Below are 26070 nucleotides of genomic sequence, written 5' to 3' on the forward strand. Positions count from 1 at the left end.
GTATATATATGTTTTGTGTTTATTTACTGTTTTAGTCATTCCCAGCTGAATATCAGGTCCCACCCGCCTCTCACAGCATCTTCCCTATCTGAATCGCTCCCACTGCCCTCTAGTCCTTCACTCTCACTTTCCTCATCCATGAATCTTTCATCCTCGCTCAAATTAATGGGGAAATCGTCGCTTTCTCGGTCCGAATCGCTCTCGCTGCTGGTGGCCATGATTGTAAACAATGTGCAGATTTGAGGAGCTCCACAACCTGTGACGTCACGTGCATATAGTCTACTACTTCCGGTAGAGGCAAAGCTTTTTTTATCAGCGACTAAAAGTTGCGAACTTTATCGTCGATGTTGTCTACTAAATCCTTTCAGCAAAAATATGGCAATATCGCGAAATGATCAAGTATGACACATAGAATGGACCTGCTATCCCCGTTTAAATAAGAAAACCGCATTTCAGTAGGCCGTTAAAACCCAGCACTACATCATTTACTACAGTATATACCAGATGTCAATTCCTACAGATATGCTTGTATCAAAGGAGAGTTCCTTGTCATTTCCTACCAATTTTAAATTTGAATCCCTCACTGATGTTTTAAAATACTGAGACATTAAAAAGTGTTTAGGTCAAGCCTTTAGAAGTTCACCACTGTCCATACACATGAATATTTACATTAAAGGATAATGTTGGCTTTTGTAAGAATTGAATGTAAGTCAGAACTTTGTTGTGTCTTTAAATACAAGTTGTCTCCAGGTCTGTTCTGCAATATGATGTTTGGTCGCTAGGGGTCAACGTAAATACATGCACAAATTCAATGGTGATGTGACGTCATATAATCAGCAGCTTGTTCTTCCCACCCCTTGATGAGTCTGACATTCACGCTGACACGATCGTCGTGTCTGTGTTGTGTCTATTGAATCACTCAATGGCTTATTAGAGGAATATTTCCTGGACTTCACGTTTGGATTTAGTTTTTACAAGCACCGTTGTTCTTAGAATGGAGCAGTGATCGTTTTTTTGGTATCACCATGGAACAAAGAAGGGCGATACGGTGTTTGCTCGGCGTCGTGGCTGCGGTGCTTTTGTGCAGCGTGACTTCAGCACAATTAAGATACTCCATCCCCGAGGAGGTGAATGAAGGAACTGTGGTCGGGAATGCTGCAAAAGACCTTGGATTGGATAGAAATACACTGAAAGAGCGCAGGTATCGGATTGTTTCCAGCACTGCTGAGCCTCTTTTCTATGTGAGTCAGACCGATGGCATCCTTTATGTCAGCAGGAAGATAGACAGAGAAAAGGAGTGTCCACAAAGCAGTACGTGTGTGATGAATCTGAAAACTGTGTTGGAAAACCCACTGGAGGTGCATTATGTTGGAGTGGAAGTAGTGGATATAAATGATCATTCTCCTAATTTCTCAGAGGAGGAGACAATGCTGGATATTTATGAATCAGTATTGCCTGGAGCAAGATATCAGCTGACAGCTTCTCAGGATGGAGATAGTGGTCAGTTTTCTGTGCAGCATTACAAACTTAGTGACAATGATTATTTTCGTTTGGAACTTAAAGATAAAGGAAAAGAAGGCAAAATTCCCATATTGGTTGTTAAAAAGTCTTTAGACAGGGAGACAACAGGACATTTTTCACTAGTTCTAACTGCTTTTGATGGAGGAAAACCTCCCAAAACAGGTGACATGAATATTTTGATAAATGTGTTAGACATTAATGATAATGCACCTGTTTTCTCTAAAGATGTTTACTCAGTGACGCTTGATGAAAATTCTCCAATAGGAACAGCAGTGATACAAGTGAATGCAACTGATTTAGATGAAGGTTCAAATGCAAATGTGGTATATTCTTTCAGCAAAAATAGTCCAAACATATTGCAGCTATTTGATATCAATGCAAATACAGGTGATATTGTTGTGAAGGGGCCGTTAGACTTTGAGGAAAATGACATGTTTGAAATTGAAATTCAAGCATCAGATAAAGGTTTTGTTCCACTAACAACAGAAAAAAGTGTCAACATTAAATTAGTTGACATTAATGACAATGCACCTGAGATTGAAGTGACGTCATTTTCTAGTTCCATTCCTGAAGATTCCAGACCTGGAACTACAGTTGCTTTAATCAGTGTGAATGACTTAGACTCTGGTCTCAATGGCAAAGTGATTTGTTCTATAGGTGATGATGTTCCTTTTGCTTTGTCACCATCATTACAAGACAAAATGTATTCTTTAGTGACCAAATCACCTCTGGACAGAGAGAAAATATCCAAGTATGATATTTTAGTAGATGCAAGAGATGCTGGTCAACCTGCACTCTCATCTGAAAAGACAATAAGTGTTTTTATTTCAGATGTGAATGATAACAGTCCAGAGTTTTCATCCAGTCCTTATGCTTTCTATGTGACTGAGGGCAACCATGCAGGGGCCTCTGTCTTTTCTGTCAAAGCTTCTGATCGTGATGAGAACGAGAATGCTGCTATTTCATATCATATTGTCAGGGATGGAAGAGAAGGAAGTAAACTGTCTTCATTTCTAAGTATAAATACAGAAAATGGACAAATATCAGCACTCAAAAGTTTTGACTTTGAGACGCTGAAAAGTTTCCAGTTCCAAGTAGTGGCCACGGACGGTGGAAGTCCTCCACTGAGCAGCAACGTGACAGTGAACGTGTTCATTCTGGATCGGAACGACAACGCTCCAGTCATCCTGTATCCAGTCAGCTCCAACGGTTCTGCTGAAGGTGTGGAGGAGATTCCCCGCAATATGAAAGCAGGAGACTTGGTGACTAAAGTCAGAGCCTATGATGCTGATATAGGATATAACGGCTGGTTACTGTTTTCACTGCAGCAAGTCACTGACCACAGTCTCTTTACTTTGGACCGCTATACGGGCCAGATCAGAACACTTCGCTCATTCACAGAGACGGACGAGGCTGAGCATGGACTGCTCATACTGGTCAAAGACAATGGCAACGTTTCCCTGTCAGCAACAGCTACTGTGACTGTCAAACTTGTGGAGCCCAAAGAGGCTTTTGCAGCTTCTGATGTCAAACGTGCAGCAGCAAAAGTGGACGAGGAGGACGACAATGTGACTTTTTACCTCATCGTCACTTTGGGCTCGGTCTCGCTGCTCTTTGTCATCAGCATCATCGTGCTGATCGCCATGCAGTGCTCCAAATCCACAGAGTACACTTCCAAATATCTCCAAGACGCTAATTATGATGGGACACTGTGTCACAGCATCCAGTACAGATCAGGAGACAAACGCTACATGCTAGTTGGACCCAGAATGAGTATAGGTTCTACTATAGTCCCGGGCAGCCACGCCAACACTCTGGTGCTCCCTGACAGGAGACACACTTCTTCTGGGGAGGTAAGACATACATTTTGTGTATTCTGTGTAACGTCATAAAACAATTCAGCCATATGGTATATTTGATGAACTTGTATATCAGCTTGAATTGCTTGCTTTTGTGAACTCAATGTTTTTTTATGTCCTAGACCAGGGGTCGGCAACCCGCGGCTCTAGAGCCGCATGCGGCTCTTTAGCGCCGCCCTAGTGGCTCTATGGAGCTTTTTCAAAAATGTATGAAAAATGGAAAAAGATGAGGGGGAAAAAATATAATTTTTGTTTTAATATGGTTTCTGTAGGAGGACAAACATTACACAAACCTCCCTAATTGTTATAAAGCACACTGTTTGTATTAAACATGCTTCACTGATGACGAGCGCCGTTTTGTCCTACTAATTTTGGCGGTCCTTGAACTCACCCTAGTTTGTTTACATGTATAACTTTCTCCGACTTTCTAGGACGTGTTTTATGCCACTTCTTTTTCTGTCTCATTTTGTCCACCAAACTTTTAAGGTTGTGCATGAAGGTGACTTTTGTTGATGTTATTGACTTGTGTGGAGTGCTAATCAGACATATTTGGTCACTGCATGACTGCAAGCTAATCGATGCTAACATGTTATTTAGGCTAGCTATATGTCCATATTTAGGGATGTCCGATAATGGCTTTTTGCCGATATCCGATATTCCGATATTGTCCAACTCTTTAATTACCGATACCGATATATACAGTCGTGGAATTAACACATTATTATGCCTAATTTGGACAACCAGGTATGGTGAAGATAAGGTCCTTTTTAAAAAAAATTAATAAAATAAAATAAAATAAATACATTTAAAATATTTTCTTGAATAAAAATAAAAGTAAAACAATATAAAAACAGTTACATAGAAACTAGTAATTAATGAAAATGAGTAAAATTAAGTGTTAAAGGTTAGTACTATTAGTGGACCAGCAGCACGCACAATCATGTGTGCTTACGGACTGTATCCCTTGCAGACTGTATTGATATATATTGATATATAATGTAGGAACCAGAATATTAATAACAGAAAGAAAAAACCCTTGGAGGTTTTTTGGGTTGGGGCTCTAATTGTAAGTGTATATTATGTTTTTTATGTTGATTGAATAAAAACAAAATAAAAAAAATAAACGATAAAGAAAACGATACCGATCATGTTCGATATTACATTTTAAAGCATTTATAGACCGATAATATCGGGTCTGTTTGGCTAAATTGGAGCGCTAGCCTTCGCAGCTAGTAGGTCCATGACGAGGACTTCTGTTTTGTTTAATTTAGCCGTTTTACTGCTGTGTTACAGACATCTCTATACATATTGCCTCATTATGCCCCATTTGTAGCTATATTTGAGGTAATTTAGTTTCCTTTAAGTCCTCTTAATTCAATTTATATCTCATGACACATTATCTGTATGTAATATGGTTTTTAATTTTTTGCAGCTCCAGACAGATTTGTTTTTGTATTTTTGGTCCAATATGGCTCCTTCAACATTTTGGGTTGCCGACCCCTGTCCTAGACACTACTTGTGCATTGCACTTATATATATTAAAAAAAAACCATACATAACAGTATACATTCATTCTGATTGCTTTAGTTTTGGCAAATGTTGTGTTTAATAAATGATTCTTGATTCCATTTGTTTGACATATCTTCTGAATAATGTCATTGCTGATTATTGTTAATATTTAAATTATGCCACTAAAACATTTTACTAGGGTTTGTACAAGTTGTGAGTGACTTTAATAAGTAGATATTTTTTTGTGTCAAAGGAAATTTGCTTGTTATTTCGAACTAGCTTTAAATGTAAATCTCTCGTTGATGTTTTAAAGGAGGGAAGCTTTTAAAACTATACATGTCAAGAATTTAGACCCTTACTACTGTCCATAATGCGGAACAATATCAATCTCACACCCTCTGTGCGATATCACTCAAATCAGACAAATACAAATAAATGAAAGTGCATAGTTTACATAAGAGATTACTGACTATGTATGGTACATCGGCCTTATAATTTATTCATGGATGCTAACATTGCTTAGTAGCTTTGGTCAGTTTATCTGGTGCATAGTTCAGTAGATGGACTTTGCAGGCTGATTTATTTTCATAGAAGAACTGCATGTTTCAATCAGTTTCTTTTCACTATATTCATGCACATTCATGAGAGGGGATCTGACATATTTTCCGCTTTAATTCTTCAAATAAATATGTTGTTTTATGTTTACATTAAAGGATAATGTTGGCTTTTGTAAGAATTGAATGTAAGTCAGAACTTTGTTGTGTCTTTAAATACAAGTTGTCTCCAGGCCTGTTCTGCAATATGATGTTTGGTCGCTAGGGGTCAACGTAAATACACGCACAAATTCAATGATGATGTGACGTCATATAATCAGCGGCTTGTTCTTCCCACCCCTTGATGACATTCACGCTGACACGATCGTCGTGTCTGTGTTGTGTGTATTGTATCACTCAATGGCTTATTAGAGGAATATTTTCATGCACATCACGTTTGGATTTAGTTTTTACAAGCACCGTTGTTCTTAGAATGGAGCAGTGATCTTTTTTTGGTATCACCATGGAACAAAGAAGGGCGATACGGTGTTTGCTCGGCGTCGTGGCTGCGGTGCTTTTGTGCAGCGTGACTTCAGCACAATTAAGATACTCCATCCCCGAGGAGGTGAATGAAGGAACTGTGGTCGGGAATGCTGCAAAAGACCTTGGATTGGATAGAAATACACTGAAAGAGCGCAGGTATCGGATTGTTTCCAGCACTGCTGAGCCTCTTTTCTATGTGAGTCAGACCGATGGCATCCTTTATGTCAGCAGGAAGATAGACAGAGAAAAGGAGTGTCCACAAAGCAGTACGTGTGTGATGAATCTGAAGACTGTGTTGGAAAACCCACTGGAGGTGCATTATGTTGGAGTGGAAGTAGTGGATATAAATGATCATTCTCCTAATTTCTCAGAGGAGGAGACAACACTAGATATTTCAGAATCAGTATTGCCTGGAGCAAGATTTCAGCTAACTGCTTCTCAGGATGGAGATAGTGGTCAGTTATCTGTTCAGCATTACAAACTTAGTGAAAATGATCACTTTCGTTTGGAAGTTAAAGATAAAGGAAAAGAAGGAAAAATTCCCATATTGGTTGTTAAAAAATCTTTAGACAGGGAGACAACAGGACGTTTTTCACTAGTTTTAACTGCTTTTGATGGAGGAAAACCTCCCAAAACAGGTGACATGAATATAGTAATAAATGTGTTAGATATTAATGATAATGCACCTGTTTTCTCTAAAGATGTTTACTCTGCGATGCTTAATGAAAATTCTCCAATAGGAACAGCAGTGATACAAGTGAATGCAACTGATTTAGATGAAGGTTTAAATGCAAATGTGGTATATTCTTTCAGCAAAAATAGTCCAAACATATTGCAGCTATTTGATATCAATGCAAATACAGGTGATATTGTTGTGAAGGGGCCGTTAGACTATGAGGAAAATGACATGTTTGAAATTGAAATTCAAGCATCAGATAAAGGTTCTGTTCCACTAAAAACAGAAAAAAGTGTCAACATTATATTAGTTGACATTAATGACAACACACCTGAGATTGAAGTGACCTCATTTTCTAGTTCCATTCCTGAAGATTCCAGACCTGGAACTACAGTTGCTCTAATAAGTGTAAATGACTTGGACTCTGGTCTCAATGGCAAAGTGATTTGTTCTATAGGTGAGGATGTTCCTTTTGCTTTGTCACCATCATTACAAGACAAAATGTATTCTTTAGTGACCAAATCACCTCTGGACAGAGAGAAAATATCCAAGTATGATATTTCAGTAGTTGCAAAAGATGCTGGTCAACCTGCACTCTCATCTGAAAAGACAATAAGTGTTTTTATTTCAGATGTGAATGATAACAGTCCAGAGTTTTCATCCAGTCCTTATACTTTCTATGTGACTGAGGGCAACCATGCAGGAGCCTCTGTCTTTTCTGTCAAAGCTTCTGATCGTGATGAGAACGAGAATGCTGCCATTTCATATCATATCGTCAGGGATGGAAGAGAAGGAAGTAAACTGTCTTCATTTCTAAGTATAAACACAGAAAATGGACAAATATCAGCACTCAAAAGTTTTGACTTTGAGACGCTGAAAAGTTTCCAGTTCCAAGTAGTGGCCACAGACGGTGGAAGTCCTCCACTGAGCAGCAACGTGACAGTGAACGTGTTCATTCTGGATCGGAACGACAACGCTCCAGTCATCCTGTATCCAGTCAGCTCCAACGGTTCTGCTGAAGGTGTGGAGGAGATTCCCCGCAATATGAAAGCAGGAGACTTGGTGACTAAAGTCAGAGCCTATGATGCTGATATAGGATATAACGGCTGGTTACTGTTTTCACTGCAGCAAGTCACTGACCACAGTCTCTTTACTTTGGACCGCTATACGGGCCAGATCAGAACACTTCGCTCATTCACAGAGACGGACGAGGCTGAGCATGGACTGCTCATACTGGTCAAAGACAATGGCAACGTTTCCCTGTCAGCAACAGCTACTGTGACTGTCAAACTTGTGGAGCCCAAAGAGGCTTTTGCAGCTTCTGATGTCAAACGTGCAGCAGCAAAAGTGGACGAGGAGGACGACAATGCGACTTTTTACCTCATCGTCACTTTGGGCTCGGTCTCGCTGCTTTTTGTCATCAGCATCATCGTGCTGATCGCCATGCAGTGCTCCAAATCCACAGAGTACACTTCCAAATATCTCCAAGACGCTAATTATGATGGGACACTGTGTCACAGCATCCAGTACAGATCAGGAGACAAACGCTACATGCTAGTTGGACCCAGAATGAGTATAGGTTCTACTATAGTCCCGGGCAGCCACGCCAACACTCTGGTGCTCCCTGACAGGAGACACACTTCTTCTGGGGAGGTAAGACATACATTTTCTGTATTTTGTGTAATGTCATAAAACAATTCAGCCATATGGCGTATTTGATGAACTTGTATATCAGCTTGAATTGTTTGATTTTGTGAACTCAATGTTTTTTTATGTCCTAGACACTGCTTGTGCATTGCACTTATATATATTGGAAAAAAAAACATACATAACAGTATACATTCATTATGATTGTTTTAGTTTTGGCAAAGGTTGTGTTTAACAGATGATTCTTGATTCCATTTGTTTGACATACCTTCTGAATAATGTCATTGCTGATTAGTATTAATATTTAAATTATGCCACTTAAACATTTTACTAGGGTTGTGAGTGACTTTAATAAGTAGATGTTTTTTGTGTCAAAGGAAATTTGCTTGTTATTTCGAACTAGCTTTAAATTTAAATCTCTCGTTTATGTTTTAAAGGAGGGGAACTTTTGAAACTATACATGTCAAGAATTTAGACCCTTACTACTGTCCATAATGCGGAACAATATCAATCTCACACCCTCTGTGCGATATGACTCAAATCAGACAAATACAAAGAAATGAAAGTGCATAGAGATTACTGAGTATTTATGGTACATCTGCCTTATAATTTATTCATGGATGCTAACATTGTTTGGCAGCTTTAGTCAGTTTATCTGGTGCATAGTTCAGTAGATGGACTTTGCAGGCTGATTTATTTTCATAGAAGAACTGCATGTTTCAAGCAGTTTCTTTTCACCATATTCATGCACATTCATGAGAGGGGATCTGACATATTTTCCGCTTTAATTCTTCAAATAAATATGTTGTTTTATGTTTACATTAAAGGATAATGTTGGCTTTTGTAAGAATTGAATGTAAGTCAGAACTTTGTTGTGTCTTTAAATACAAGTTGTCTCCAGGCCTGTTCTGCAATATGATGTTTGGTCGCTAGGGGTCAACGTAAATACACGCACAAATTCAATGATGATGTGACGTCATATAATCAGCGGCTTGTTCTTCCCACCCCTTGATGACATTCGCGCTGACACGATCGTCGTGTCTGTGTTGTGTCTATTGTATCACTCAATGGCTTATTAGAGGAATATTTTCATTTGACTTCACGTTTGGATTTAGTTTTTACAAGCACCGTTGTTCTTAGAATGGAGGAGTGATCGTTTTTTTCGTATCACCATGGAACAAAGAAGGGCGATACGGTGTTTGCTCGGCGTCGTGGCTGCGGTGCTTTTGTGCAGCGTGACTTCAGCACAATTAAGATACTCCATCCCGGAGGAGGTGAATGAAGGAACTGTGGTCGGGAATGCTGCAAAAGACCTTGGATTGGATAGAAATACACTGAAAGAGCGCAGGTATCGGATTGTTTCCAGCACTGCTGAGCCTCTTTTCTATGTGAGTCAGACCGATGGCATCCTTTATGTCAGCAGGAAGATAGACAGAGAAAAGGAGTGTCCACAAAGCAGTACGTGTGTGATGAATCTGAAAACTGTGTTGGAAAACCCACTGGAGGTGCATTATGTTGGAGTGGAAGTAGTGGATATAAATGATCATTCTCCTAATTTCTCAGAGGAGGAGACAATGCTGGATATTTATGAATCAGTATTGCCTGGAGCAAGATTTCAGCTTAAGGCTTCTCAGGATGCAGATAGTGGTCAGTTTTCTGTTCAGCATTACAAACTTAGTGACAATGAATATATTCGTTTAGAAGTTAAAGATAAAGGAAAAGAGGGAAAAATCCCTATACTGGTTGTTAAAAAATCTTTAGACAGGGAGACAACAGGACATATTTCACTAGTTTTGACAGCTCTTGATGGAGGCAAACCTCCCAAAATAGGTGACATGAATATATTAATAAATGTGTTAGACGTTAATGATAATGCACCTGTTTTCTCTAAAGATGTTTACTCAGTGATGCTTGATGAAAATGCTCCAATAGGAACAACTGTCATTCAAGTGAATGCAACTGATTTAGATGAAGGTCCTAATGGAGATGTAGTTTATTCTTTCGGCAAAAGTACAAATGAAAAACTTGTGCAATTATTTGATATTAATAAAAATACTGGTGACATTGTTGTGAAGGGCCCTATTGACTATGAAGAAAATGACATGTTTGAAATTGAAATTCAAGCATCAGATAAAGGTTTTGTGCCCCTAACAACAGAAAAAAGTGTCATTATCAAGATAGTTGACATTAATGACAATGATCCTGAGATTGAAGTGACGTCATTTTCTAGTTCCATTCCAGAAGATTCCAAACCTGGAACTACAGTTGCTTTAATCAGTGTGAATGACTTGGACTCTGGTCTCAATGGCAAAGTGATTTGTTCTATAGGTGAGGATGTTCCTTTTGCTTTGTCACCATCATTACAAGACAAAATGTATTCGTTAGTGACCAAATCACCTCTGGACAGAGAGAAAATATCCAAGTATGATATTTCAGTAGTTGCAAGAGATGCTGGTCAACCTGCACTCTCATCTGAAAAGACAATAAGTGTTTTTATTTCAGATGTGAATGATAACAGTCCAGAGTTTTCATCCAGTCCTTATACTTTCTATGTTACTGAGGGCAACGATGCGGGGGCCTCTGTCTTTTCTGTCAAAGCTTCTGATCGTGATGAGAACGACAATGCTGCTATTTCATATCATATTGTCAGGGATGGAAGAGAAGGAAGTAAACTGTCTTCATTTCTCAGTATAAACACAGAAAATGGACAAATATCAGCACTCAAAAGTTTTGACTTTGAGACGCTGAAAAGTTTCCAGTTCCAAGTAGTGGCCACAGACGGTGGAAGTCCTCCACTGAGCAGCAACGTGACAGTGAACGTGTTCATTCTGGATCGGAACGACAACGCTCCAGTCATCCTGTATCCAGTCAGCTCCAACGGTTCTGCTGAAGGTGTGGAGGAGATTCCCCGCAATATGAAAGCGGGAGACTTGGTGACTAAAGTCAGAGCCTATGATGCTGATATAGGATATAACGGCTGGTTACTGTTTTCACTGCAGCAAGTCACTGACCACAGTCTCTTTACTTTGGACCGCTATACGGGCCAGATCAGAACACTTCGCTCATTCACAGAGACGGACGAGGCTGAGCATGGACTGCTCATACTGGTCAAAGACAATGGCAACATTTCCCTGTCAGCAACAGCTACTGTGACTGTCAAACTTGTGGAGCCCAAAGAGGCTTTTGCAGCTTCTGATGTCAAACGTGCAGCAGCAAAAGTGGACGAGGAGGACGACAATGTGACTTTTTACCTCATCGTCACTTTGGGCTCGGTCTCGCTGCTTTTTGTCATCAGCATCATCGTGCTGATCGCCATGCAGTGCTCCAAATCCACAGAGTACACTTCCAAATATCTCCAAGACGCTAATTATGATGGGACACTGTGTCACAGCATCCAGTACAGATCAGGAGACAAACGCTACATGTTAGTTGGACCCAGAATGAGTATAGGTTCTACTATAGTCCCGGGCAGCCACGCCAACACTCTGGTGCTCCCTGACAGGAGACACACTTCTTCTGGGGAGGTAAGACTTTTACAAACAGACTTCTTACAGACCTGTGTGTATTGCATGTGGCTTTCTTTGAGCTTAATTTGTCGGATGTCGGATGTTGTTGTGGCTTGTGCAGCCTTTTGAGACACTCGTGATTTAAGGCTATATAACTAAACTTTGATTAATTGATTAATTTACTTTTTATATTATTTTGCTGTTCTTTTTACAGTTTGTAGATGATAGCTGATGAAAATAACTTTGTTAAACCACATGGTCACAGTAAGTTAAAGCACTTTTGTTTTGTTTTTAAACGTGTGTACAACATTTTTATCGAGAGGTAAAGCACCAAGGACATGATCAATATTTTAAATGATACATGCTAAATCGTGTGTGCAAACTATAACATTGTATTTTCTATTAGAGGGCGTGTTGTGGGTGATCTACTAAAATGACATTACTAACATTGATAACAAGTGCATAGGTGGTGCAGAATGACCGATATAAATTGGGATTTTTTATTTTTTATATACCCTTCAACATGGAGACTCTTTTTTTTTTTTTTTTTTTTTTACATATATAGCATATGCCCTTACCTGTAGCGTTTTGTCTTCTGTTGACATGTGTGGGCTTAATGAAGCGTGATCTAAATAACAACACCTATTTTTAGCATGGTAAAGGTGCTGTGGAGGCACTTCAGTTTTGTAAAAGGTGTGTCTGGAATGTTCCATCCCTGAGAAAAGTTCTATTGTATACCATTTTTCATAGGAAATATATTATTATAGTATACCCCGCCTTCCCCCCGAATGCAGCTGAGATAGGCTCCAGCGACCACCCTCGACCCCGATAGGGACAAGCGGTAGAAATTGAATGGATCGATATCTCCTGTATGAAAAAACAAACACCATTAAAACATGCTAGCAGACACCATAATGAATCATTTTAATTAGTTGTAATCATTTCTCAAGTCATTCAGCAGCTTTACATTCATGAAAAGCCATTGCTGAATACATGATACGTTTAATATTTCTATTTTTGACAGTCCAAATATTTCGAAACTCACAAAAACTGAATATTATCTCTCAATCGTCTGTCTTTGCAACGCTATCTTCTCCTTTCTCACGGCCATTTGTGTGTAACTGTGCCAGTTTGCACGTACTTACATGCTAAATGTAGACATACAACATAGGCTGCCAAATATGCTAATCATCATCATATACTGTACATAAAGAGAGACACACTAAACGGATTGCACTCCTTATTCTGCTCAAGAAAGACTCAATCATATGCGCACAAGTTTAATATAGCAGCGTTGCGTCTGCTATCAAGTTTGCACATCTTTTAATACGCACACGCCTTTAGTAGCCCGCGCCCACAGTCTTTTGCGCTTACGTTCAGCCGTGTATGAGCTCTCAGGTTTGCACTTGTATTTTAATACACACAAAACTTTATTAAATCAGGTCATATTGTATGTATTTGGATAGTTTATTTTGAAGAGGTAAAACAGTTTTCTTGACAGAAGAGATTTTAATTGCTTTATCTTGACTGTGGAAATATATGTGGCTGTCGCTCTCCTTGGTACTGAACACACATTTTCTATACTAACACGTTGTTTACCTTCAAAGGTTTTCTTGAAATATATTGCATAGGAACATACACATTTTGTTTTTTGTGTGGCAATATTCTATGCCAATGTGCTCTTATTTAAGACAATTACATGGCTTGTATGTTGTGTAATTATGTTATTTCAAAGTGCTTCTTATAGAAAATAACGCTTTTGTATAAGCAAACATGTTTAGATTACCTGTGAAATATGATTTTAGATCTGTAAACTTAGTGTTTTTACGTATTTTCAACACTAGGGGTCGGTGTAGTCTGATTTTTCCCAGTGTCTGCGCCTTTAGGTTTATTTCCCTCACATACCTCCTCGATTTTGTTCTTTCACCAGAGCTTACTGGATACTGTAGCGTCATTGACAGCGGATGCTTTCTTATCCTTAGCCTTTCCTATAAATCATATTTTTGGGGATCATCAAGCATCAGAACGCACACGCTTTTTGCAGGATATTGCAAATTGAGAGGATGATTATTCGTCATTTTCAAGGCACAGAACAAAGGCGATGGGCGCGACGCTGGTGGTTTGCTTTGCTGTTGCTTACTTTATGGAATGCGGTTTCTGCGCAGCTTCGATATTCCATATCTGAGGAGGTCCAGGAGGGGACCGTTGTCGGTAACGTGGCGAAGGACCTGGGGCTGGATAAGAGCTTACTTAAAGGGCGGGGATACCGCATCGTGGCCGGCAGCGCGGAGCCCATTTTGGAGGTGAACCAGGAGGACGGCGTCTTGTCCGTGGCGCGGAGGGTGGACCGGGAGGAGGTGTGTGAACGCGTCAGCCCGTGTGTGATCAAGCTCAAATCCGTGCTGGAAAACCCACTGGAGGTGCATTACGTCACTGTGGAAATATTAGACATCAACGACCACTCGCCTGTTTTCCCAGAAAAGGAACAAAGGCTTGAAATATCCGAGTCCGCTTTGCCGGGTGCGCGCTTCCAGCTGCAGGCAGCGCGGGACCCCGACGTGGGCCAGCTCTCCATCCAGCAATATAAACTCAGCCATAATGAACATTTTCGCATCGACGTGAAGGACAGAGGGGAGGATCGGAAAGTGCCATTTTTGGTGCTGCTTAAGCAATTAGACCGAGAGGCGAGCGGGAGACACCGGCTCCGCCTCACCGCAATAGACGGGGGGAAGCCCGCTAAATCAGGCTCCATAGAAATAACCGTGGATGTCCTCGACGTGAACGATAATTCTCCAGTGTTTGACAAGGAGGTTTATTCCGTCTCTCTGAACGAAAACGTGGCCGTGGGCACGTTTGTTATCCAGGTGAACGCCACGGATTTGGACCTAGGTGCAAATGGTGAAATAGTGTATTCTTTCGGTAAGGAGGTTGATTTAAAAGTGAAAGATATTTTCAGTATAAACCCAAATACAGGTGAAATTCACGTGACAGGCCACATTGATTATGAAAAAAGTAAAAGCTATGACATTGATATACAAGCGTCAGATAAGGGACATGTACCTCTAACAGCAGACAAGAGTGTTATTATAAATATTATTGACGTTAATGATAACGCCCCTGAGATAGAAGTGACCTCATTTTCTAACTCCATTAAGGAGGATGCAAAGGTAGGAACCACCGTGGCCCTAATTAGTGTCAGTGACTTAGACTCTGGAATAAACGGTAAAGTGCTTTGTGCCATTAAACAAGACGTTCCCTTTACTTTATCGCCATCTTTACAAGAGAACATGTACGCTGTCGTCACAAAGTCACATCTGGACCGGGAACATGTTTCTCAGTATGAGGTCACCATTGTTGCTAAGGACACAAACGAGCCAGTGTTTTCGACAGAAAAGACAATTACTGTTGTTGTGTCGGATGTTAATGATAATAGTCCAGAGTTTTCATCAAGCCCTTATAAATTTTATATCACCGAGAACAACTCTCCTGGAGCCTCTGTGTTTTCTCTAAAAGCTTCTGATCAGGATGCAGGTGACAATAATCTCATTACGTATCATATTGTCAGAGAGGCAAATGGGGACAATACTTTTTTATCATTTCTAAATATTAACCCCGAAACCGGAGATGTCGTAGCACTAAAAAGTTTTGACTTTGAGACGCTGAAAAGTTTCCAGTTCCAAGTCGTCGCCACGGACGGTGGAAGTCCTCCACTGAGCAGCAACGTGACCGTGAACGTGTTCATTCTGGATCAGAACGACAACGCTCCGGTCATCCTGTATCCAGTCAGCTCCAACGGTTCTGCTAAAGGTGTGGAGGAGATTCCCCGCAATATGAAAGCAGGAGACTTGGTGACTAAAGTCAGAGCCTATGATGCTGATATAGGATATAACGGCTGGTTACTGTTTTCACTGCAGCATGTCACTGACCACAGTCTCTTTACTTTGGACCGCTATACGGGCCAGATCAGAACACTTCGCTCATTCACAGAGACGGACGAGGCTGAGCATGGACTGCTCATACTGGTCAAAGACAATGGCAACGTTTCCCTGTCAGCAACAGCTACTGTGACTGTCAAACTTGTGGAGCCCAAAGAGGCTTTTGCAGCTTCTGATGTCAAACGCGCAGCAGCAAAAGTGGACGAGGAGGACGACAATGTGACTTTTTATCTCATCGTCACTTTGGGCTCGGTTTCGCTGCTTTTTGTCATCAGCATCATCGTGCTGATCGCCATGCAGTGCTCCAAATCCACAGAGTACACTTCCAAATATCTCCAAGACGCTAATTATGATGGGACACTGTGTCACAGCATCCAGTACAGATCAGGAGACAAACGCTACATGCTAGTTGGACCTAGAATGAGTATAGGTTCTACTATAGTCCCGGGCAGCCACGCCAACACTCTGGTGCTCCCTGACAGGAGACACACTTCTACTGGGGAGGTAAGACCTATTTAAAGATGAATTCCAAAGAACACATTTCACATAGTGTCATATTTGGACGTCCATGTTATGTCAATATATGATGAAATATTGTTGAAACCAGTTAAAAATAATCTTCAATGTCAATACAAATACATAAGTTTACATTAGTGATGGGTTGATGAGGCGTCATGAAGCGTTTCGACACATTGCAAAACTGTATTGATACTGTGTCGATACTGTGTCACTAAATACTGACATCTGCTGGACATTAAAAATCCCTACAGGCAACCTATGGACCGACTCAACTGACACTGAAATTATGACCTAGTATATACAATAATATAAACCAAGTCATTGTATTTCATTTAGGATTATTTCATATCTTCATTTAAATAAAAATATATTTTTATCTTTTTTAGATACAGTCAATAACAAATGTGAACATGTATCATAACATGGAAATCTAAGAGAATGTGTTGTGAATGAGGATGCTTGTAGACTGGGATTTTTTTTAAATTAATTTTTTACACATTTTTATTGAAAAAAAAAACAGTTTTTCCAACATATTCAATTTTAGATTATTTCTTTCATTGATTGATTGAGACTTTTATTAGTAGATTGCACAGTGAAGTACATATTCCGTACAATTGACCACTAAATGGTAACACCCCAATAAGTTTTTCAACTTGTTTAAGTCGGGGTCCACTTAAATTGATTAATGATACAGATATATACTAACATCATAATACAGTCATCACACAAGATAATCATCAGAGTATATACATTGAATTATTTACATTATTTACAATCCGGGGAGTGTAAACAACACTTCAGTCGTCTCTTCTTAGTTATTATTTCTCCGGCTGTAGAAAAGACCCGCTCACAGGGCACAGAGGAGGCGTCAGTGCGACACAGTTCGCGTATCGGTCACGTGACCAAAACAGCTCATGATCGGTCACGTGACTTTCTAAAAGCGGTACGCGCACCGACACAGGGTTTTGCTCTTTGAGCTCGACGCATGCGCCGATGCATCGGTGTTGCCGGACCCATCACTAGTTTACATTGATCTCATTGACCGAAATAATAAGATCGCGGATACAAGCGGCCGGAATGAGTTTCCTCAGAAGGGTGGCTGGCATCTCTCTTAGAGATAGGTTGAGAAGTTCAGTCACCAAAGAGAGACTCAGAGTAGAGCCGCTGCTCCTTCGCTTGGAAAGGAACCAGCTTAGGTGGTACGGGCATCTCGTGCGGATACCTCACGAGCATCTCCCTAGGGAGGTCCTCGTTTCATGTCCCACTGGGTGGAGACCCCGCGACAGGCCAATGACCGGATGGGAGGATTACATCTCCTCTCTGGCCTGGGAACTGTTGCGTTTTGGACCAGTTGTTCCTCTCAGGGGATTCAAGTCACAAGTCGCTCCCAAGCTCTTTACGACACTTAAAGCTGAGTTGAAAAACCACCAGAGACAGAATAGGTGTTTTGTAATATATTTGCAAAGCTTTGCAGATATACTTTCACAGAAACAGCATAGAACATTCGGATCACCCCGCTAAAATGGTCTCTCGTCCCAACCCCAAAACCCTCTCTCCTCTCCCCTCTCCCTAGTCAAAACACATGCACATCGTCTCCCTAGTCAAAACACATTCCAAAGAATTCAAGGTTAACACACACAGTTTACTTGCAGAGAAACAAAAAGAGAATAAATGGAAAACACGAGCTGTTTTCAAATATGACAATGAAAGAAAATAAGTAACACTAAAATCGGATATATGTAAATATCTGCCTCCGACAGAACGCTTCGGGATTCCCCAGGAGGAAATTGCTAATGTTGCTCTGGAGAGGGAAGTCTGGGGGTCTCTGCTGGAGCTGTTGTGCCCGTGACCCGATTCCGGATAAGCGGTTGAAGATGGATGGATGGATGGACATTGATCTTAAGATATGAGCATTTGTTCTCATGGCAAAAATATGCCTCATAATTTGGTTTGACATTATCTAATCCAATCCAATCCACTTTATTTATATAGCACATTTAAACAACAACATGTTTCCAAAGTGCTGCACAATGATATTAAACACAATATAAAATAAATGTGATTAAAAACGATTTTAAAGGGTAAAACCAATTAAAACAGTAAATAGAAATCAACATTTTAAAAACACAGAGGACCACACAACTCACGTAGTGTTATTATTATTATTGGCATTTTTTGCAGAATAGATGTAACTAACAACATGATGTTAAAACACAGGTGTCAAACTGAAAATCCAGGGGCCACATCTGTCCCCCACTTCTTATTATGTGTCCCGCGAAAGGCTGGAAATAATGTGTGTCATATAGGATGTTTCATTTATTCTGATTAGTGTATTTCATTTTTGCCAGAAAAAAAATGAATGCATGCAATTGTAGGTATTACCTCAATATTATTTGAAACAACACGCTATCCCAAGCTTTTTTATGTAATTTAAAACCCTTTTCAAATTAAAGTCTACACTCGCCTAACTAAAATATATTTACATCTATTTAACTTTTGATTCAAAAGCAAGTTTTCCATGCACAAGTTTTTGGTAAACTGATAAATTAAGGGTCAGTTGTGTAATAATCAACCCCTACAGGATTTTAAAGTTAAAGTTAAAGTGCCAATGATTGTCACAAACACACACCAGGTGTGGGGAAATTATTCTCTGCACCGTTGATCACCTACTGTGAGGTAAGGGGAGCAGTGGGCAGCAGCTGTGGCCGCACCCAGGAATCATTTTGGTGATCCAACCCCCAATTCCAACCCTTGGTGCTGAGTGCCAAGCAGGGAGGTTATGGGTCCCATTTGTATAGTCTTTGGTATGACTCGGCCTTTTATGGGCCTTTTTTGTCAATGTTGAGTCCTAAAATATCGGATTTGGCCACATCGTTTTCCAAATGTCGAGGCAAAATTGCCCTCAGTGATGCAGGGGGACATTTGTAAACAGTTGCGTTTGAGTGTTGCAAGGACATATTTGATTGGGAAGATGTAAGACGCTCTGATGTGCAGGAAAATTGCACGGATTGGGCAACATTGTGAGTCCGTGCAAAGATCGGGGGGTTGATTTAAGCTGCGAGAATTGGTTTGCAAAATCTTGGAAAGACTGATTAATGTTATGAAGCGGCCCTCCAAGGGTTTCTGTGACAGACATGTTGCACAGCTTGAACATGAGTTTGACACCCCTGTTTTAAAGTATATGACATTGCACAATAGTTTTTTTTAAATTGTTTTCTCAGTTCACATAAACTGTCAGTCTGGGCTAAATCAATCATAAACACACTGGACTATACAGCTCTCTATGTACTGCAATTGCTGTGTTGAATGCTATACATGTCAAAATATGGTGGCATAGTTCATATGTATGTCCTTTCTTGAACAAACTCTTAAAGACCTACTGAAACCCACTACTACCGACCACGCAGTTTGATAGTTTATACATCAATGATGAAATCTTAACATTGCAACACATGCCAATACGGCCGGGTTAGCTAACTAAAGTTCAATTTTAAATTTCGCGCAAAATATCCTGCTGAAAACGTCTCGGTATGATGACATAGCGGACATTTTGGGACAGCATGGTGGCCAGCAATTAAGTCGTCTGTTTTCATCGCAAAATTCCACAGTGTTCTGGACATCTGTGTTGGTGAATCTTTTGCAATTTGTTCAATGAGCAATGGAGACAGCAAAGAAGAAAGCTGTAGGTGGGAAGCGGTGTATTGCGGCAGGTGTTGTGCTGGATAACGCACCCCCGTCGTAGAATGCACCCCCTGACTGTTTTGCCGGATAACACAGCCGGTGTTTCATTGTTTACATTCCCGAAAGATGACAGTCAAGCTTTACCATTGGCCTGTAGAGATCTGGGACAACAGAGACTCTTACCAGGAGGACTTTGAGTTGGATGCGCAGACGCGGTACCGTGAGTACGCATGCAGCTGCGGCTTCCAAAAATTTGATCGCTTGCCCGTACGTGCGTGCCGCTATGTGCATGTCACGTATGTAACTTTGGGGACTTTGGGGAAATATATGTGCTGTATGAACTTTGGGGAGGTGAACGGTACTTTGGACTGTGGGATTGAGTGTGTTGTGCAGGTGTTTGAGTTGTATTGGCGGGTTATATGGACGGGAGGGGGGAGGTGTTTGTTATGCGGGATTAATTTGTGGTATATTAAATATAAGCCTGGTTGTGTTGTGGCTAATAGAGTATATATATGTCTTGTGTTTATTTACTGTTTAAGTCATTCCCAGCTGAATATCAGGTCCCACCCGCCTCTCACAGCATCTTCCCTATCTGAATCGCTCCCACTGCCCTCTAGTCCTTCACTCTCACTTTCCTCATCCACAAATCTTTCATCCTCGCTCAAATTAATGGGGAAATCGTCGCTTTCTCGGTCCGAATCGCTCTCGCTGCTGGTGGCCATGATTGTAAACAATGTGCAGATGTGAGGAGCTCCACAACCGCTACTCGTCTGCTACTTCCGGTACAGGCAAGGCTTTTTTCATCAGCGACCAAAAGTTGCGAACTTTATCGTCGATGTTCTCTACTAAATCCTTTCAGCAAAAATATGGCAATATCGCGAAATGATCAAGTATGACACACAGAATGGACCTGCTATCCCCGTTTGAATAAGAAAATCGCATTTCAGTAGGCTTTTAACTGATGTGACTTTTTAAAGTTATTGAATGTTATAAAGCACCAGGTAGTCAGGTGTCGTCTTAATCATATTCTAGGTTACATTATAAAAGTATAAGTCGCTGAATATTTGTCACGGTTAGGTATAAGTTCATAGTCGTGCTTCAAACACATGCATGGAGCAGGTTTTTGTTGCTGTCCATGGTGCTGGTGATAAAGTTGATCACATATTACAGTATCCTCTATTCACAAATAATAATATATGAGCTATAAGTACATGTTTCTACTAACTTAAATTGATTTTTCTTCAGCCATGCTTGGTGTGACAGTCTTAGATGGCCATTGACATATATGTTCTATTATTGTGTAGGTACTTTGATTCACAACATGTTTGACAAGATATAAGGATATACTAACATACTTTGTTATTATAATATAAAGAGCATTTTTTATGTGGTTATGCGGCTTGGTGTTAGTTGTGCACACCAGGGGGCGCTATACACAAGGTGGTGTTATGCATGCGTTACCTCCCTTTAACAACAGTCTGCTGTAGTGCACGGCCGTGCAGCACGTATTCTTGCTTCTGCAAAATACGCATCAAAAATATAACATCTAGAACGGTTATTTTTCCTTCCAAAAAAGGGAGTATTGGATGTTTTTTTTTTTTTTTGCAAGGCACTGGTTGCTTTTGTGATGGACTACTGATGTTTCCTGGCTTCATTATGGAACAAAGGAGACGCATGGAGATGACACCGCGATGCTTTGCAAGGTGCGCGGTGCTGATGGCGCTTTTGTGGAATGTGTCCTCGGCGCAAATTCGTTATTCCATTTTGGAGGAAGTCAACGAAGGTGCTGTGGTGGGGAACATCGCAAAAGATCTCGGGCTGGATAAAAGCACGTTGAAAGAGAGGAAATACCGAGTGGTGTCGAGCGCGGAGGAGCCTCTTTTCCATGTCAATGTGAACGATGGCCTCCTCTACGTGAGCCGAAAGCTCGACAGAGAGGACGTGTGCGCGCTAAACAGCGTGTGTTTAATAAATCTGAAAACAGTGCTTGAAAACCCCCTGGAGGTCCACTACGTTGGTGTGGAAATACTGGACGTGAACGACCACTCCCCCGTATTTCCAGAGAAAGAGAAGACGTTGGATATTTCAGAGTCTGTGTTACCAGGAGCGCGTTTTCAACTGAAAGCCGCCCGGGATCCAGACAGAGGAGATTTTTCTGTACAGAAGTACAAACTCAGTCAGAATGATCACTTTCGTTTGGAGATAAAAGATAAAGGAGAGGATGGCAAAATACCCATATTAGTTGTGCAAAAAGCTTTAGACAGAGAGGCAAAAGCAAGTCATGCATTAGTGCTGACTGCACTAGATGGAGGAAAACCTCCCAAAACGGGTGACATGAAGATTTTAGTGAATGTTTTAGATGTTAATGATAATGCACCTGTTTTTGCAACTGATGTTTACTCTGTGATGCTTGATGAAAATGCTCCATTGGGGACAACTGTTATAAAAGTGAATGCTACTGATTTAGATGAAGGTGTTAATGGAGATTTAGTTTATTCATTCACTGAAAGTATGCATCATAAACTATTGAGCTTATTTGATATACACCCGCAAACAGGTGATATTATTGTGAAAGGAACAATTGATTTTGAAGACAGAAACAACTATGAGATAGAAATTCAAGCATCAGATAAAGCGATTGCCCCTTTGACAACAGAAAAAAGTGTCATCATTAAGATAGTTGACATTAATGACAATGCACCTGAGATTGAAGTGACGTCATTTTCTAGTTCCATTCCTGAAGATTCCAGACCTGGAACTACAGTTGCTTTAATCAGTGTGAATGACTTGGACTCTGGTCTCAATGGCAAAGTGATTTGTTCCATAGGTGAGGATGTTCCTTTTGTTTTGTCACCATCATTACAAGACAAAATGTATTCTTTAGTGACCAAATCACCTCTGGACAGGGAGAAAATGTCAAAATATGATATTTTAGTTGTTGCAAGAGACGCTGGTCAACCTGCACTCTCATCTGAAAAGACAATAAGTGTTTTTATTTCAGATGTGAATGATAACAGTCCAGAGTTTTCATCCAGTCCTTATACTTTCTATGTTACTGAGGGCAACCATGCAGGAGCCTCTGTCTTTTCTGTCAAAGCTTCTGATCGTGATGAGAACGAGAATGCTGCTATTTCATATCATATTGTCAGGGATGGAAGAGAAGGAAGTAAACTGTCTTCATTTCTAAGTATAAATACAGAAAATGGACAAATATCAGCACTAAAAAGTTTTGACTTTGAGACGCTGAAAAGTTTCCAGTTCCAAGTAGTGGCCACGGACGGTGGACGTCCTCCACTGAGCAGCAACGTGACAGTGAACGTGTTCATTCTGGATCAGAACGACAACGCTCCAGTCATCCTGTATCCAGTCAGCTCCAACGGTTCTGCTGAAGGTGTGGAGGAGATTCCCCGCAATATGAAAGCAGGAGACTTGGTGACTAAAGTCAGAGCCTATGATGCTGATATAGGATATAACGGCTGGTTACTGTTTTCACTGCAGCAAGTCACTGACCACAGTCTCTTTACTTTGGACCGCTATACGGGCCAGATCAGAACACTTCGCTCATTCACAGAGACGGACGAGGCTGAGCATGGACTGCTCATACTGGTCAAAGACAATGGCAACGTTTCCCTGTCAGCAACAGCTACTGTGACCGTCAAACTTGTGGAGCCCAAAGAGGCTTTTGCAGCTTCTGATGTCAAACGTGCAGCAGCAAAAGTGGACGAGGAGGACGACAATGTGACTTTTTACCTCATCGTCACTTTGGGCTCGGTCTCGCTGCTTTTTGTCATCAGCATCATTGTGCTGATCGCCATGCAGTGCTCCAAATCCACAGAGTACACTTCCAAATATCTCCAAGACGCTAATTATGATGGGACACTGTGTCACAGCATCCAGTACAGATCAGGAGACAAACGCTACATGCTAGTTGGACCCAGAATGAGTATAGGTTCTACTATAGTCCCGGGCAGCCACGCCAACACTCTGGTGCTCCCTGACAGGAGACACACTTCTTCTGGGGAGGTAAGACAGTTTTTGAATTAAGTGTGGCTTTTCAATTGTGACACACTTGTATGTTGAATTGTTTAATTTTTATTTCTTAACAATACTGATGAGGCTACATGGTGAAATAGTGGACAGCATGTGGCCGCACAGGCTTTAAATCTCCATTTTGGCATCTCTGTCTGGAGTTTGCATGTTCTCCCTGTGCCCTGCATAGGTGTTCTTAAGAGACGGAATGCAGGGTAGTGATTCAAAAACTGAAATTTCTCAAAATTAATGACAAAAAAGAAAGAAAAACTCATATAGCTTCATGTCACAAACACGTTTTATGCAACACTACCTACCTGTCTCCCACATACAACACTGTTATTGCAACCACACCTAAAATACTCTGCAATTTAGCCTCCAACAAACAACAGGAGTTAGAAACATTCCCATCACTTAAGGTGACCAGAGTGTTATTTGTTTACAACTGAATGGAATGCTATCATGAGTGGTTCCGACTATTTTGGCCTGGTCGTTCTGCCACACAATACCTCAATACTAACGAGGGGAAATTAAACTTCAGCGACGGTTGCATTTTTGCATCTACTTGTTTTTGTCACTACGATAGGGCTGCACCTTCCATGCCCAGGGACACCCTCCTGGTTTTGGAGTATGCATTTTTGGGGTTTTGGCACCAGCCGCTATTAGATCTGACCAATCTAAGTCTAAGACTAGATTTGACCAATCCATGTCTATGAGCACAAAATGATGAATATACTCAGATGAGAGGCGGAACATGAAGATAAACCAAACAGTCCAGTTGCGATCGATTGAGTGCCCTGGGATGTTTAATGAGGAATACCTGGAATATGAATATATTACACCATTTTATTTGAACGATTTTGAAGAATAACAATCCGTGGGGTGATTTGTATCCTTTATTTTCTACGTGTGAATGTGAGCGTAAACATTTGTTTTGTTTATATGTCCCCTGTGATTGGCTGGCGACCAGTCAAGGTTGTATCCTGCCTCTTGCCCAAATTTAGCTGGGATAGGGTCCAGCTTCCCCATGACCCAAATAAGGAAAAGCGGTATAGAAAATGGATGGATACTAATAGTGAATTATCACTGTTTGGTGGAATTCATTTTATGATTCATTGATTTAAAGCACGGTGGGAAAGGGGTTAGTCCAGGGGTCGGCAACCCGCGGCTCCGGAGCCGCATGCGGCTCTTTGATCACTCTGATGCGGCTCAGCAGCTTACTTGCTGAACCCCCCAATTTTCCCGTGAGACTTCCGAATGTCAGTGCCTCTCGCAGAAAACTCCCGGGATATATATTAACCGATTATCACCCTTACAACTATAATAAGGGTGTGCCATGATGGTACAACATTTGGCGCCCTCTACAATCTGTATTAACAGCGTGCCAGCCCAACACTTGTTATACAATATACATCCTCTGCTTGCACACCTACGTGACAGCAAGGCATACTTATTCAACAACCACACAGGTTACACTGACGGTGGCCATATAAAACAACTTTAACACTCTTACTAATAATGCGCCACACTTTGAACCAAAACCAAACAAGAATGACAAACACATTTCGGGAGAACATCTGCACCTTAACACAACATAAGCACAACAGAACAAACACCCAGAATACCATGCAGCCCTGACTCTTCCGGGCTACATTATACACCCCTGCTACCACCAAACCCCCCCCCCCCCCCCCCCCCCTGCACCCCCTCTCTCTGTGCGTCAGTTGAGGTGGGCGGGGTTTGGTAGCGGGGGTGTATAATGTATCCCGGAAGAGTTAGGGCTGCATGGGATTCTGGGTATTTGTCCTGTTCTGTTTATATTGTGTTATGGTGCAGATGTTCTCCCGAAATGTGTTTGTCATTCTTGTTTGATGTGGGTTCACAGTGTGGCACATTATTAGTAAGAGTGTTAAAGTTTTTTTTATACCGCCACCGTCAGTGTAACCTGTGTGGTTGTTGACCAAGTATGCATTGCTGTCACCTACGTGAGCAAGCAAAAGCCCATACATCGTGAGGCTGATCAGGCACGCTGTTGGTAGTGGTTGCTAAATGCTGTACCATCACGGTACGCATGACGCTGTCAAGCGCCAATCGATTAAAATCCGCGTGCCG

The 26070-nt window shown here is 41.0% G+C and overlaps 5 protein-coding genes across 5 annotated transcripts in view; all 5 read left to right on the plus strand.

The window, feature by feature from the left end:
• Nucleotides 1-426: 426 nt before the first annotated feature.
• On the plus strand, nucleotides 427-3413 carry LOC133576864 (protocadherin alpha-6-like). Its single transcript, XM_072912399.1, has one exon. It carries the CDS (start codon nucleotides 1026-1028, stop codon nucleotides 3411-3413), a length of 2388 nt encoding a protein of 795 aa, XP_072768500.1. The 5' UTR covers nucleotides 427-1025.
• A 1519-nt stretch (nucleotides 3414-4932) lies between these two features.
• On the plus strand, nucleotides 4933-8586 carry LOC133576900 (protocadherin alpha-3-like). The gene has a single exon (XM_061930293.2). The coding sequence runs from the start codon at nucleotides 5946-5948 to the stop codon at nucleotides 8331-8333; it is 2388 nt and encodes a 795-aa protein (XP_061786277.1). The 5' UTR covers nucleotides 4933-5945; the 3' UTR covers nucleotides 8334-8586.
• A 64-nt stretch (nucleotides 8587-8650) lies between these two features.
• On the plus strand, nucleotides 8651-12946 carry LOC133576818 (protocadherin alpha-6-like). Its single transcript, XM_061930158.1, has 2 exons — nucleotides 8651-11794; nucleotides 12830-12946. Exons 1-2 carry the CDS (start codon nucleotides 9461-9463, stop codon nucleotides 12944-12946), a joined length of 2451 nt encoding a protein of 816 aa, XP_061786142.1. The 5' UTR covers nucleotides 8651-9460.
• Nucleotides 12947-13459: 513 nt separating this feature from the next.
• The window catches only part of LOC133576895 (protocadherin alpha-C2-like), a 194096-nt gene continuing 181485 nt past the window's right edge, over nucleotides 13460-26070 (plus strand). Inside the window, exon 1 of the mRNA XM_061930281.2 lies at nucleotides 13460-16233. Coding sequence (XP_061786265.1) covers nucleotides 13858-16233 — 2376 coding nt within the window. The 5' untranslated portion in view covers nucleotides 13460-13857. The remainder of the gene's footprint in view (nucleotides 16234-26070) is intronic.
• Nucleotides 20887-23973, plus strand: LOC133577064 (protocadherin alpha-3-like). The gene has a single exon (XM_061930591.1). It carries the CDS (start codon nucleotides 21382-21384, stop codon nucleotides 23971-23973), a length of 2592 nt encoding a protein of 863 aa, XP_061786575.1. The 5' UTR covers nucleotides 20887-21381.

This window comes from Nerophis lumbriciformis, linkage group LG36 (genome assembly GCF_033978685.3).
Source record: "Nerophis lumbriciformis linkage group LG36, RoL_Nlum_v2.1, whole genome shotgun sequence".
Taxonomy (NCBI): domain Eukaryota; kingdom Metazoa; phylum Chordata; class Actinopteri; order Syngnathiformes; family Syngnathidae; genus Nerophis; species Nerophis lumbriciformis.

Coding starts and splice junctions, on each gene's coding strand:
- LOC133576864 (XM_072912399.1), top strand. CDS start 1,026: ATGGAACAAAGAAGGGCGATACGGTGTTTGCTCGGCGTCGTGGCTGCG.
- LOC133576818 (XM_061930158.1), top strand. CDS start 9,461: ATGGAACAAAGAAGGGCGATACGGTGTTTGCTCGGCGTCGTGGCTGCG. Junction 11,795..12,829: donor TGGTGCTCCCTGACAGGAGA/CACACTTCTTCT, acceptor GTCCAAATATTT/CGAAACTCACAAAAACTGAA.
- LOC133576900 (XM_061930293.2), top strand. CDS start 5,946: ATGGAACAAAGAAGGGCGATACGGTGTTTGCTCGGCGTCGTGGCTGCG.
- LOC133577064 (XM_061930591.1), top strand. CDS start 21,382: ATGCGTTACCTCCCTTTAACAACAGTCTGCTGTAGTGCACGGCCGTGC.